Consider the following 14,960-nt stretch of genomic DNA (forward strand, 5'->3'; position numbering starts at 1 on the left):
TTTATCTGAGGATCTTGAACCTTTCTTGATATTGAGTGGAACATCTTTCTCCCTCGCCTCTCCTCCCTTCCCCTCCCCCTGGACACAGGCTGTGCTGATGTTTAAACAGATTGAGAATGCAGGTCATCATTCTCCTGTGCCATTGTCCCACTGCTTTGTCCTATATATACTTTATTGTTCTTTTATGATGGCTATTAAGGGCCTTTGTCTCCTTCTGTGCTTCCGTGAAGAATATTTATGGCTTTTACAGCGTGCTCAGGGATAGACCATCGATAATTATTGAGGAAATCCAGAGATGTCACATTAAAGCAGCTTTTTGCATAGCCACAGGGATTTGTAGATATTATCAAGAGGGTGGTGTGTGTCTATCTGCTGTGCATGTTTGATCAGAGGAGTGTCACTGCTCAGTGGAATTGGGAGGAACACAGGAAAACATGTGTGCTGGTGTGTCCCTACTGTGGGAGGGCTGCTGGATCCCGACTGGAGCCGTCTCCTTTTGCCTGTATCTCTGGGAAGATGTGGCCAGGTTTTAAATTAGCCAGCAAATACTCATTTGTCTTTAGAAGAAATTCATATTTTCTTGTTCCTCTGGAGTACCACAGGGCATGGACTTGCAAACATCAGAGCACCTCCTAATGCTGTCACAATATTGAACTTACACGAGCAGCCTCCGGTGACCTGCATCTTCCCAGAGAAGTGCAGCACTTGACCTGGGCAGAACTGTCATTGTTGTTTGGATCCCAGCTGGGACCAAGCTCTGCCAGGCTGGGAACTCTGCAGGCACACGTGAAGAAACACTCTGTGTTTTCAAGAGCTTTTCATCTGATGGGAAGAACACCAGAAAAATGGTTGAAGTGCTTAGCATCAAGTTCCTCAGCATAGCTTTGCTGGGTGACTTTGCACAACATATTTATTCCCTCTGGGATCTGCACAATAGAGAAACAGCAATTTTCTGCTTCTCTGGGGCACTGTAGTTGTAAAGCTGTATGGTGTTCAGAGGGCAGTGGATGTGTTCTTGTTGCCAAATCATGTTTGAGGAAAACAAGATGAAATGAGAAATGGGTATTTATGGGAAGTTATCCAGCATAATTATTCCTCCATTTTGAATGAAAAAGAAGTAAGAAATATCAAGAAATGTTTATGAAAAGTTCAGAAAGGGGTTAGAATCATAGTGGCAATAGGAGAGAATTTATAGAACTAAAGTTATTTTCTGCACCAAAAACATACGTTTTTATCAGTTTTTGAAATTATATTTTGAATTGATCTTCCAGAACATTTTTATTTGCTCATTAGAAAATTTAAGAACTTTAAAATTATGTATTTTAAAATGCTATGGTGTTTTAATCTAACAGAACTGACAGTCTGTTGCCCTTAGTTTGCATGACTACCAGTCAGTATTTTCTCCTTTACTCTTCCATCTTCCTTATCTCTTTCTGAGAGATATTATTTTAAATGTGAAATTCTTTTAAACCCAGAGCTCCACTAGTGGCCCAAATCCTGCCCAGAAGGTGCTGCACTGAAGCTTTCTGTTTCTTCCCCTCCATGTCTCTGCCTGATTTAGAGATGATCTCTGGGTGCTTCAGGTGTATCCCAGGTCAGGGGGAGGGAACGTTTATTGATTTATTTCCTTCCTTTTCAACCATTGTTTCTTTTCACCTGCCTCCACAAGTGATGGCTGCGCTAATTCCTTCACAGCCCATTAACTCTGGAGTGCTGTGGGATCCCAGCCCGGCCCTTCCAAGCAGCTGCCATTCACCAGGTCGTAATTCTTCCCCTTGCTCCCACCTCCTGTCCCACGTGGCTGACACGGCTTCTGTTTGAATTCTAGACGATGACTGCACCAACTCCTTCACGCCCAACCAGGTGGCCAGGATGCACTGCTACCTGGACCTCGTCTACCAGAGCTGGCAGCCCACCAAGAAACCGGCTCCCGTGGCAATTGCCCCCCAGATTGTGGCTCGCACCTCCACCTCTGTCACCCTCGAGTGGTTTCCACCCATCGATGGCCACTTCTTTGAAAGGTGATCATGCTCTGCTCTGTACTTTCATGCTGGAAAAATGGGAAGGGGAGAACTGGAGGCCCCACTCCAGGAGCGCAGCTTGGTCATGTGCTGTGCTCAGCCTGACTTAAGGCTCTTTCCTAAATTGGTTCATACTGAGGAGGTTATTGATCTGTTGTCTGCTCTTCCTTTCTCAGCCTGTAGCACTCAGTTGAAGGCCATTGATTTGCCATGTAAAGGGCAAATCTTTCTCCATATGTTATGGGAGGAATTTTCAATCAAAGATTCCGGCCCTGTGATTCCTGCTGTTGTTGCTGCTCACGAATACCTGTGGGCTTCCGCTGTGCCTGCATGTTCCCCCCTCCTCCCCTTGCACATTCCCTTTGCAAGGACAAAGTGGATCTTGTTTTTACATCACAGAGCTCAGGGGCAAGGAGGTGGTTGGAGTGGGGACAGGGACAAATGCTGCCTCCTCCCCTGAGCTGCAGATGTGAGATGGTAATTGAGCAGGGCAGAGTCAAAGTCCCAAACCCCTGGATAGGATGTGAATCTCCTGTAGTTCAGTGTAGGGGTGTGTATTCCTGTCTGGCAGGCATGCAGCTATGTGATATCAATAATGGAAAATGGAGGGCTCTGGGCGGGAGTTGCACCTCATTGCAGCCCATATTCAGTGCAATTCTGCCCCAGTATGACCCGAGTAACTGGGTAGCTCATCTAAATGCTCTTATGCAGCTCTTGGATGAGCTGCAGGAGCTATGGGAATCCTGGCAGAGAACTTCCCAAATCACTGACCTTCTCGCATTACCATTAACTCACATCCCCGTTTGCACTTCTTCTCCACCTCTTGCTTTGTTGTTTTATAGAGAGCAAACTTGGAGTGTCCTTCAGGACCGCAGCAGTTCAGAGCACAGGAGGCCAAATTTACAAGCGTATTAGCACCCAAAAAGCTGCCTCAGCATTGCACTGCTGCTTTGTGCTGGGAGAGCACCTTGAAACCACTGCCTCCATCAAGGATGAAACTCCTTCCAGCACTGCTAGGACACCATGGCCATTTCAGTGGCCAGCTTGTGCTTTATCCCACTAGACAGAGAGCTGTTATTTTCTGCTCAGATGAGATTTTCCACCCTTATTGGAGATTAATATGGGGAGGGAAATCAAATCCTGTTAGGAATTGATAAAGAGAGTTCTTGTGCTCTGAACAGTGTTTGCTTTAATTATAGTTTTGTAACCAAATCCTTTTATTCCCTACCTGTGAAAAGGACTCATATAGTTCTGAAAATTAATTCAGAATTTTTCAGCCTATAATCATTTTTAGGTTAATTAAGTTTCTCCAATTTAATTTAGATTTCAGAAGATGCTTATTGTGTGTTAAATAAATGCCATCTGCCTCTAAAAAACACATTGATGCAGAGTTAATTGTTATGTAACCAAATATGACTTTATTACATATTTCTTATAACTCAATCAATATGTTCTTAATAACCTCTAGTTACTTGCTTCTTAAATAACACACAGTGGATAGCCTGTTAAATCTAAAATTTCATAACAGAGTTATCATATGTTAAATAAAGAGTGATTTTCCAGGAAAAAAAAGTCCTTTGGGTTTTCAAATCTGTGTGCTCAGTATTACTGAAGAGATTTAAAGAGACAGCCTCAAATACTTTGAGTCCAATTCCTTGTTAAAATGAGATTCCCACTGCTAACGGATACAGCAATGTTGCCGTGACCATTTAAAAATGTCACTGAAACATATAAATGACCCTGTCTAAAACATGCCCAAATTTTTGATCTGCTAATCAAAACAAGGATGATAGTATTATTCTAGTGACTAATCCTGGAAAAGCCCACGTGCTGAACTTCCAGAACCGCCGTGTCCAGCACTGCTCGGTCAGAGACTCATGCCTGTATCAATTTGTGAAATTGGGTCACTGTGCAAGACAAGTAGGAGGTAAAATTGGCCAAGTATAATCTTATCTGTGTGTGGGAATACTGTAAATCTTTGCAGATATTTTTACACAAAGTGAACACCATTGGCCCAAATTTTACTTGCCTCACTTGGATGAATAAACTCATTCACTTCAATGGGACTATTCATGTAAAAAACAGAAGACTGATACTCAGCTGCTGAGTGCCTTGGGCCTGGTTTCTAATGCACAGAGGCCCCTTCCTTGCTGTTTTGACAGTGTAAAAGGGCCTTCAAAGGATGAATGGCTCTGGCTACATTAGCAAGTGTTGTGGCCCAATAGAAGTAGATCTCCAGCGCAAAACAGTTGTTAATGAAGACCTGACGTCAACACCACAGGGGCTGGGGGCTCACGGTGCTCCCACAGGAGCGCATCAGGTGTGGTCCTGCAGCACACCTCCACTCTTTCCTGGTAAAACTGGGTCCAGCTTCTCTGCTCCAGGACTGTTCTGAGTGCTGGAAGCAGGGAACAGGAGGAATTTCACTCCCAGAGCTCACTCCTGATCCCAATTACGATGCTGCTGTGGGCGTGCTCAGCGTAACTCAAGTTCCTTTTATGTCTCTTTTATTCTCCAGAGCTGTGCACAGGCAGTGACCTCTGCTTAATGAAAGTCAGGGAGGGAAAATTTAGCCTTCTGTTTAAAAACGTAGCACTGGGCTAGCTGTGTCTGTGGGAGGTCCTGACAGGTTGAAGGGAGATGAGGCATGGAAAGTAAAGACTGTGTGTCTGTTCCCTGCTTAGATACAACTCTGTCATAGGTGAATTAGATGCTTTCCTCATAGGGTCTTCAAATTACCTGATTACTTATGTGGATTTAGGGGCAGAGAGCAATGTTAACTCCTAGTTCCTGTAAATTTGGGGGTGGCTCTCCTGTGTTCTCACAATTTAGCAAAAGTAGACACAAGAGTTTTGCCCAGGAGTAAAATCTTCTTCCTGGTGGACCCCTCTGGCCTCTTCAGAGTGTTCTATTGATATTTGCTCTCTCACTCTAAAAAGTCACTTACCTGCATGTAAATTTGTCAGGATGCTTTGACCCTAAGCTCCAGCAACTGGTTGGGCTCCCAGACATCCCTAATAATCAAATATATCAAGAACCAGCATTTCTTCCTGTAGCTCCTGTCCACAGGATTGGAATCCTTCCCGTTCTCCATCCTCCCTTTGAAAAAAGCATGAAAAAATGCACACACAATAACATGTAATAATAAAATAACAATAAAGCAAAAGAAACAAGTCAAAACAAGCCAGAAAAAGAGAAGTCCCTTCATTTCCTGACTTCACCCATTGGATATGTTCATCTGCTGTCTCTGAACATCCATTCATGCACCTCCTGTCTGAGATGCGTGGGCAGATGTAAACAGTTATTGTCATGGGGCTCTGGAGCAAATTTGGGCAGAAATCTTTGAATGCATCTTTCTTCAAGTTTTCATTGAGGTGACAGCATTAATTTCCATGAATCTGATTCTATCTCATTCTTAACAAGCAAATATTTTGGTCAGTGTGGTGTCCCAGAGATGGCTGGGCTTGATAATCGCTCTGTTAAACCTTGCTGGAAAGTTTCAGCGCCTGACAGGGGAGAGGACCAATCCTGAATTTCAAGTATAGCAGCTCAAATTTAGTCTGTAAACAGGCACTCTTTACCCAAAGGAATGACAGATTTTTAGTGATTTTGAGTTGCCTACTGAACTGGTGCTGGCCCTGAAGGAAATGGTCTGTTTTTCACTAGTAATCTTTAGATTTTGAACCCACTTCACTGAAATGTCATGCTGTAGGAGTGAATTCCTCCTGTGCTCTGAACTTCATAAGCTGGAATTTCCCCAGTACTTGGCCTATTAGAAAACAGAGAAGTCTAGATTTTCCATTAGCTTGCACTTTGGGCAGTCATGTGCCACCATGTATAAGGTGGCAGATATGGCTATCATTCCAATTAATAGTGTTTTTTGAACCAATTTATGCTCTTTTTTTACTTGTTGTCTATGGCTTCATAAGGTATAAGGACCTGGCTTAGGTTTTCATAAGCCTGTAAATGCAATTCCATAATTAGGTTTGACATTCATGGCTCTTTATAGGATTTGTGTGCAAGAGTCTGCAGACCAAAAACTCTAACCCAGGAGTCATCCCCTGTGTAAGTCCTTTCAGCCAGTGGAGTTACATCAGGGTTGAGTTTGGCTCCCAGACTGGAAAAGTAAAAAGAGAAAGTTTGCTCATAGCCTTTCCCACATGATGCTCCTTGTGATTTCTCTCTTACCTCCAAGTCCTCACTGGTAAAAGGAAATGTTTGTCCATAAGCCTACAGTTTTTTTCCACCATGGCAGCCTGTGATGAAATTGTATAGCTGCTAATTTGAGTAAAAAGCAGTCCTAATTGTGGAAACTTGGCTTCCAGAGCCCTCTCCTCATCCAGGACCAAGTGCTAATGCAGGAGTCTCTTTGTAGAGAAACTGAAGGATTATTATTGCAGGACTTCTATCCTGACTGGTCGTGGAAGTGTCTGAAGAACAACTGCAGAACAATAATTCTACATTTTGATTTCTCAGGGCCATTTATTCAGGTCTTTTGATTTTTTAAGAAATTTTGGTTTTGCATGTATTATTCAGGCAAGCTGAGTCAGACACCTAAACCTCTGCTAAATAGGCAGCTGAGAAATGAAACAGGGAGGCAGTATCTTGCCAGTGGTGCAGGTGGGTGAAGTGAGACACGAAGGGAAGTTGCTCACAACATGCCCACATTTTTTCATTACCAGTGTTGCAGACCATGAAAGAAAGTGAAGGCCGCCTTCTTCTCTCTCTTCTTTATTCTGCCCCATTGCCATGTTGTATTTTTCAGGTGTTTTCAGCAGGTGCATCCCCTCCTGAACTGCACAGGTTCAGCCAGTTACTGTCTCTTTCAGGGTGGCTCAGCCACTGAGGATCCCAAATAACCTCTGCCTGAGGATCACAGTCCGCTCTTCACAGCAGTGCTGAAATAAATCATGCAGTGGTGGTAATGATGGTTAAAATTAGCATAGCTGATTATAATAGTTGATATGAATTATTTAATAATTTACTCAAGCCATTCTTACTAAAGTAGCACAGAGAGTACACTGTGTTACACAGATATTGTTTGCCTAAAACTTCTGTCCTTTCCGGTGCATTTGATCATTAGGATAATTAATTTTTAACTTTCCATTTCAGCAGAAAGTGTTCCTTAAAGCAGAACAATTAACTGAATAGTAAGCAGCTTACTGGGGTAAATAACTGGGGTAATTCTGAATAGTAAGCAGCTTACTGGGTACTTTGAGTCATACAGAGTTCCAGATTTGTGACCCCAAGGAACATAGGGCTGAACTGTATGAATTGCATCCTCAGCTGATAGAAACCATCTTAACCTTACGGAGGATATTAGAGTTACTCCAGTCTACATCAACTTAAACCCCGATCTTTTGAATTTGTTATCAAAACTATTTAAACTGACTAAGGGTAGTTTTGGATTAGATGTTAGGAAGAAATTGCTCCCTGTGGGAGTGGTGAGGCCCTGGCACAGGGTGCCCAGAGCAGCTGTGGCTGCCCCTGGATCCCTGGCAGTGCCCACAGCCAGGCTGGACAGGGCTGGGAGCAGCCTGGGACAGTGGGAGGTGTCCCTGCCATGGCAGGGGATGGAATGAGATGAGCTTTAAGTCTTTTCCAACCCAAATCAGTTTGTGATTTGTGAATTGGTGTTTAACCCCTGCTCAGCCAATCTTGTTGGTAAGACAATCCTAAAGATACTACAAGTTCAAGCAATAAATAAATCCATGGTGAGAGCAGAAATAGATCTGAAAACACCTGAGGCAAATTTCTCTGCTCTAACCCCTAAGCAATGCGTGTTTTCTTTTGTCATGGTTTGGTCCAGTACGGGGAGGGGGGGCGGAAATATAGGTGAACGTGATTTCCCAATTTGCTGTCATTTTGTGTTGGATAGAGCACTCAAAAATGCTTTCTACACAGGCTCTTGACTTAAATCTACAGAAGGTCAGCATCAGAAAACACTTTTGTCAGTGTCTTGAGAAAAGGGGGTTAAGTGGACCTGAATTCTAAATCTTATTGCTTTTAATATAGTTGAATAAGCAGCTCATTCAGCTGTTACTAAGTTGGTGTGTTTTCCTGTTTTCCTGGCCTCCTAGAGAAGTGGGATCAGCATGTGATCTGTGTGCAGAAGGAAGAGTCCTGGTGCAGTACGCCTTCAGCGCCTCTTCTCCCATGCCCTGCGATCCCTCGGGGCACTGGAGCCCACGGGAGGCAGAAGGTGAGTCACAGGGATGGGAACAAACACATGGTGGGAGAGAAGGTGGGACAGGGCAAAGGGAGAGCCACAAAGACAGTGGGAAAATCTGGGAATGATCTGTTATATCTGCATGTAACCTGGACAGAGCTAGCGGGCAGAGGAATGCTGTGCCCTGAAGGAATGCCACTGGCTCAAATGCCTGTGTTTTGGCTCCTGAGTCCTGCCCCTGCCCATGAATTAAGTGAATTCCAGGAGCTGAACATGAATTTCACAAAGCAGCGGAGTGCCAAGAAATTCTGACCATTCACATCTGCCAGACGAATTCCTCAGGGGAGCTGTTTTCTCCCTCTACTCCAACTCCAAAAGTGAGGAGCTGTTATTTATTTGGGCCTGATTTGTGCTGCCTTCACTTGTGGTGAATAACAGTGGGCTGCAGCAGCAGCCAGGCTGGAAGGAGGTTGCTCTTTGGGCAAGTGCCCTGCAGCAGGAATGCAGGTGACCACGTCAAGCCCTCTTGTTCAGGGTGTTTTGCAAGTCATTCTCTTGGAGCCTGTTGCAGGGAGAATGGTCTGCAGGGCTGGTTGTGCAGTGCCATTAGATCTCCATCATTAACTCCTCCACACGTCCCTTCCGTTACGTCCCTGGGTGTATGTGGTGGAGCATATTTAAGATTGTACCAGGCAAAGGTCAGTTATCCCAAATCACACTTTGGAAAGAGCAGAGTATTATTTCAGCCTGTGCCTCATGAACTTTTCCTTCCGGAGCAGCCACACTTCACCATGAGCACACAGGTGAGCTCACTGAGCCCCAAGGACAATCCTGGATTTTGCAAACTCATTATACAAATACCTTCCTATGTTAAGGGTTTATTTGTCCTGCAACTAAAGCATGTGGGAGGTATTCTGCAAGGAATATTATTTGGGCAGGAGCTCTCCCTTGTCTTAAGGTCAGCATGTGGAATGAGCCATGCCCCTGCTGCTTGATGGGACAGTGATCAGTGTCCTCTGCCCCACACACACGTGTCCCAGGGTGGGAGCCCAGCAGAGGTTGTGTTTCACTCTGACTCACCCCCTAAATTTAGAACAGGTTGCCCAGAGCAGCTGTGGCTTCCCCATTCCTGGAAGTGTCCAAGGACAGGTTGGATGGGTCTTGGAGCAACCTGGGATAGTGGAAGATGTCCCTGCCCATGGCAGGGGTGGAACTTTAAGGTCTTTTCCAAAGCAAACCATTCCATGGTTTCAGGACATCCAAGGCTGCTGGGCACAGCTCAGAGCACACCTGGCCTGTGGGTGGAAGCTCCATCCTGGGAAGCTGCGCTCTGGGTTTGAGGATGATTGGATCACCCAGTAAACAGCACTAGCAAAGTTTGGATCACTTGCAGAAGCAGTTCAGGGTAGAAGGTGGAATTTCCACTTAGCCAAGGATCGCAAGACTTTGAAACCTGTTTTCATTTGGAACAAAACTTGAAACTTTTGAAATTCTCCATGAAGGAAAATTAAAAACAAAAAGTGTTTGAGGCCGGCCAAAATGTTTTGTTTAGCTCGTATGGACTTTGGTTAAATTATGACAGTCGAAAATATACCCTTAGTATAGAATCTAGGGCAAAAGCAACTTTGAATATCAAAATGGAAATGTTTCAAGATGCAAAAGTGAAAAGGTTTCTCACAAAAATGTCAAAACACAATGTTCCAATAGTGTTAAAAATTTCTTGCTATTTTCCCTTCCAGGACAAAATTTTGGCCAAATAAACCAAATTTTGCAAAGTGTTTTTATTTTGAAAGGACTGTGTATTCCATTGAAATATGCAGTTCCATTAAAATTTCTTCACTGAGCTTTGATTTGAAAACTTCTAGATCTTGCACGTCTTGCCAGAGGCATCATTCCTAGAGAAACTAAGCTACTCTAAGATTTATTACTCAGCAGCATTTTGCATTTAATTTCCTCTTCTTGCTGTGTGTGCCTGCATGTTCTTAACTATGAAGGCTGCAGTCTGATCCTTATCTGTCTCATTTAGTTGCTCCTGTGCCACTTCTATGGAACAGAAATTTGGTAATCATGTCCTCTGGATTAATGAGTTGTTGCCACTTTAGGGTAGAAAGTATACCAAGTGTATGGTGTTTGTTGCTCCATGGTTTTCTGTCTCCACTACCACACTCCCTGACACTCAGACCCTCTGCCTATTTGCACTTGCTCTGAGTTACAAATAGAAGTTAGATCATTGTCTGGCTTCTTTAATTGTCTATCTGTGACTACTCAAGCCGTCAAGCTTTAAATTCACTTTCTGCAGGTGTTTTTGGGTGTAAATCTCCACTGCTTGAATGTCCATGGAAAATGAAGACAAAAGAGGCACAAGCACCGCCAAAATTAACTTGTTTTAAAATCTGAGATGACACTCATTGAAAATGTTCCGTAGGACTCATCCAGCTTCTGAGCAGAAAACCACACTCCTCACTTGTCTCTGGAGCAGCTCTGGTTGGTCTGATCTTTTTCCTGAGGTCTCCTACCCCAGGCAGCTGCACCAGCAGTGGTCTGGGCTATGTGGGAGCTGTGCCCATTGCAAAACCCTGCTGTGGGCAGTGTCCTTCCTAATTCCCTGCTCATTCCTGAGCATGGTGGAATCCAACATCAAGGCTGAGGCATCTTGTGGTTCTTTCTCAGCCAGTTGTGGCCCCTGAACGAGGGGCTCCTTGTTCCTTGGCGGAGGTTGTTAGAAGGCTCATGAGATCAGGCAGCTCTGATTTACTCTTTATCTTCACTGTAGAGCCAGAAGGCTCTAGCCTACCTGGATTCTCACCAGCAGCACCAGCTAGGTCAACAAACCTTACAGCACCTCCATAACTCTGTCAAAGCGGGGTTTTATGTAAGAAAGGTGATTTTGGCTCAAGCCCAGTGGGTACCTTTGCTTGCTGTGCAATATGTGCATATATCAGTCAGTTCCTCCTGCCTGGCTCACTGCTGACTGAGAGAAGTGTGAGATTTTTTATAAAAATGTTGCTGCTGCCTTGTGCTGCTCTAGAGCTCAGCCTTTTCTTGGGTCTAATATTTCCCTCAAGAGCAATTCCTTCTGTATCTTAATAGTCCCAGCTGGACACTGGAGAATTGGGTTGTTCCTTTATCTTGACCACCTAAGAAATAAGGCAGGTGAGTTGCAGTTGTAGAAGGGGTGGTACTCTGAGAGACTCCTGATGTCAGATGGCCTCTGAGGCTCTGTCCCTGTGCTGGGGAATTCATCCCAGGGACTGCACTTAACTGCACAATGAAGGATCCACACACCAGGCTGTAGGACAGCATTTCAGGGAAAGGCACCCTCCTAACTCCAACCCTGCTCTCAAACCAGGACATGGGGTTTGGCTCTTCCTCACAAACCTCACATTCCTGTTTTGTGTTAGGCAAGACGTGATGTTGCATGAGATGCTGTTCTCTGTCTGATCTGTCTCATAAGGCAAAGGATTTTCAAAATCCGAGTGCGGAGGGAAGAATAGCTTCTATACTTTTTCTTTTAACATAAAAATATTTGTAATTTTCAGAGTATTTACCTATCTCTAGAAGTCCAGTTATATGAAATAAGGTTTTCGTCCTCTTCCATAATTAAATGAATCTTTCTCACCCGGGTCTAAATGTTTCATAATATTTAAGAAAGAGTATCTTTATCTCAATTTCATTGAGGTTTTTAGTTTATGAATGACTAAAATCTGCCACCTGTTTTGGGGTAATGCTCTGTGTGCTGAGCTCCCTGGAGGCTGAGTCCAATTCATGCCTCTCCAGAGATTGCACACTGATCTACCAAAACGTGCAGGTTTGTTTGGAATTTAAGTCTTACTGAGCCTTGAACTGACAGAGGTGAATTTGCAGGATCCCAGGTGGGGATGTACTGGGCTGTGAGCCATTAGCTCCATTTTCTTTTCTGCAAGAGGGCAGTGGTAAAATTCACACATCTTTCCAAAAGCCCTCTGAGATACTGGAGTTAAAAAAGACCTTAGGGCTGCAGTCAGGAGTTTGCTGTGGGTCTGAGGAAGTCGTCAGAGGGCTCAGCCAAGCACACCCAGCTGGCAATGAGGGTGAGATAACGTGAGCTGAATGGGGTATTGCTGCTCACAGTGATTATCCACAGGGCTCGCACACTTGCCAGGGGGGAAACTCGAGCGTGTTAAATGGGCCTCTGGCTCTCTTCAAAACGTATCACTGCTGTGGTCTCTCCAGATGCTGGTCTTCGTGGCATTCCCGCTGCTCTGTGCCATGTGAGGAGGAGAGAGGGGCTCTGGGATATGGGAGGTGAAGGGGAAGCATGAAAAGTTGGGCATCTGCAGGACAATAACGTTGAATCGCAGGAAGGCTGCCAGGAAATCTATTCTGCATCTGGGTTCATTTGGTATGAACAGGAGAATTCCCTGAGCTGTTTATCCTTGACAAAAGAGACACATTTCTAACACTTCATTGAATCACTGACAATCAGAATAACCTTCACACGTTGCCCTTTTCTCTTTAAATTAGTAGTGATGTCCTGTTTGTCCATGTATGCCCAATAGTTTATCTTGCTTTTTCCTCAGTTGCAAACAACTGTGCTGTCCTTTTTTTCCCCTCTGCCTTCTGCATTTCTCTCCTCTCATTACCTTTCTTTATCTTCTTTTCTGTACTTTGCCTTCCCCCTGTCATGCTTGCCTCCCTTTTTGTGTGATTATTTGGGTAGGAAAAGGGAATTTATAGCTCTCACTGGATTCTGTTACCAACTGTTCCACCCGTCTGACCCCTCTGGATCTTGCAGTCCATGACTCCACGCCAAGTTGTAATGTTACCATAGTATTTGGGAACCCAGCAAGCATTGTGGCTTTCATTATTTTTTAGTACTACCTCCCATGTAGTTGAACACAGCCAATGGTGAGAAGAGTAAAAGCACAAGTGCCTGTTGTTTCATCACAATGAGAGCAAAGAGACAGCTCAGACCTGTGCTCCATGTGCCTCAAAAAAAGGGGCCTTGCACAACATGCTGGATCAACCTGTAAATGCCACAGGAGTTGCCCCTGAACAGCACAAACTGCTTCTTGGAACAAACAAAGGCTCTTTTCTTGTCTTTGTTAAAGGGAAAAAAATTGTATTTTTCAATGAGAGGCGAGGGAATAAGTAGGAGGTGAACTGGAGGCAAAGTGACTCTGTTTATCAGGTAAATTACCAAATGGAAGAAGTAGAAAATACCATTGTTTGGCACAGGGCAAAACACTAGAAATAGGAAATACAGGCCCAGCTGCACTGGCACAGAGTCTGTTGTGTGGTGTCCAGTTCAGCTGGGCACTTAAACTGGGTTTGTGTCTCCCACCTGGCCAGGAGACACTGGTGTTCTGTTCCTCCTCCCCGTGCTGGCCCTGCCTGTTTTGATGAAGTAAATAATTGGTTTCCTGGACAGATATGTTCTCCTGCCACCAGTCTGTCTTTAAACTGATGCCAATGAAAACTCATGTTCTCTAACTTCTACTTCTTCTGTGCCCTCTCTTTGCCTCCTTCTTCCTTCCCAGGGCACCCTGACGTTGAGCAGCCCTGTAAATCCAGTGTCAGGACGTGGAGTCCCAACTCGGCCGTCAACCAACACACGGTGCCCCCAGCCTGCCCCGAGCCCCAGGGCTGCTACCTGCAGCTGGAATTTCGCTACCCCCTGACTCCAGAGTCCCTCACAATCTGGGTGACATTTGTTTCCCCAGACTGGGACTCCAGTGGAGCAGTGAATGACATCAAGCTGCTCACCGTCAGCGGGAAGAACATTTCACTCGGGCCACAGAATGTCTTCTGTGACATCCCACTGACCATAAAGCTGGATGTGGGACAAGTGGGAGAGGAGGTGTATGGGATCCAGATCTACACCTTGGATGAGCACCTGGAAATCGACGCTGCCATGCTGAGCTCTGTCCCCCACAGCACCCTGTGCTCAGGCTGCAAACCCATCCAGTACAAAGTGGTGCGGGACCCCCCTTTCCAGTCTGGATCTCCAGTGGTCATCTCAAACCTCAGTAGGAGATTTGTGGACACGTAAGTAGCTGCTTTCCAGACAGCTAGATAGATCAAAATAATGCCCTGTTCTTCTCACCCTTCTAATGTCCAGCACTACAAGTGACTGTTGAGGTGCTGAATTAGACAGACATGCCAAGAATTACCAAGTCAGGATGTCTGCATAGTTTGTCCCTGAAACCAGGAGCATTAAACCCAAATGAGATAACCTGAGATTTCATTGAGAGTTTTTGAGAAATTTCTGGGCTGTCTGTACAGAGATGTGTCATTCAGACTTTCTTTAACTAGAAAGGATAATGCAGTCTACATAAGGTATGATAAATTAAATGTTCAGGCTAACCTAAATGAGGACCTCTGGAATAACATGCTCACCATTTCCTTGGCAATCTTTTGAAAATAATGTTTTTGGTGGAGAAGGAGAAAGCAGGGCTTTCAGTGCTGGAGCACCAATTAACTGCTCAAGAAAGTGTGTAAAGAAATACACATGCATGTTCAAGTGTATAGATGTGTTTCACCTACTTCCATTTTCTGCTTTCATGGGTCACTAAACCAATTGTGTTGGTGTGAGATTGTTCTGAAATGAGAAACATGGCAAATGCACTAGTTTGTTGTAGAAACTGAGTGTCATCCCAGATACAGTTACAGTCATCTAGTAAAAGGATGCATTACTGTTGAGGAAAGTTCAAAATATTTACTAATTTCAAGGAGATCCGTGATCTACCCGTAAGCATTTGCCAGGAACTAAAATATCTTTTGCATAACAT

At 44.5% G+C, this 14,960-nt stretch overlaps 1 protein-coding gene across 3 annotated transcripts in view; it reads left to right on the forward strand.

Moving 5' to 3' along the window:
• The window catches only part of PAPPA (pappalysin 1), a 179,858-nt gene that overhangs the window by 58,766 nt on the left and 106,132 nt on the right, over nucleotides 1-14,960 (forward strand). For all 3 annotated transcript variants that reach the window (XM_064393828.1, XM_064393829.1, XM_064393830.1), the window contains exons 5-7: nucleotides 1,829-2,021; nucleotides 8,102-8,223; nucleotides 13,710-14,217. In XM_064393828.1, coding sequence (XP_064249898.1) covers nucleotides 1,829-2,021; nucleotides 8,102-8,223; nucleotides 13,710-14,217 — 823 coding nt within the window. The remainder of the gene's footprint in view (nucleotides 1-1,828; nucleotides 2,022-8,101; nucleotides 8,224-13,709; nucleotides 14,218-14,960) is intronic.

This window comes from Passer domesticus, chromosome 18 (assembly GCF_036417665.1).
Source record: "Passer domesticus isolate bPasDom1 chromosome 18, bPasDom1.hap1, whole genome shotgun sequence".
Lineage (NCBI taxonomy): Eukaryota > Metazoa > Chordata > Aves > Passeriformes > Passeridae > Passer > Passer domesticus.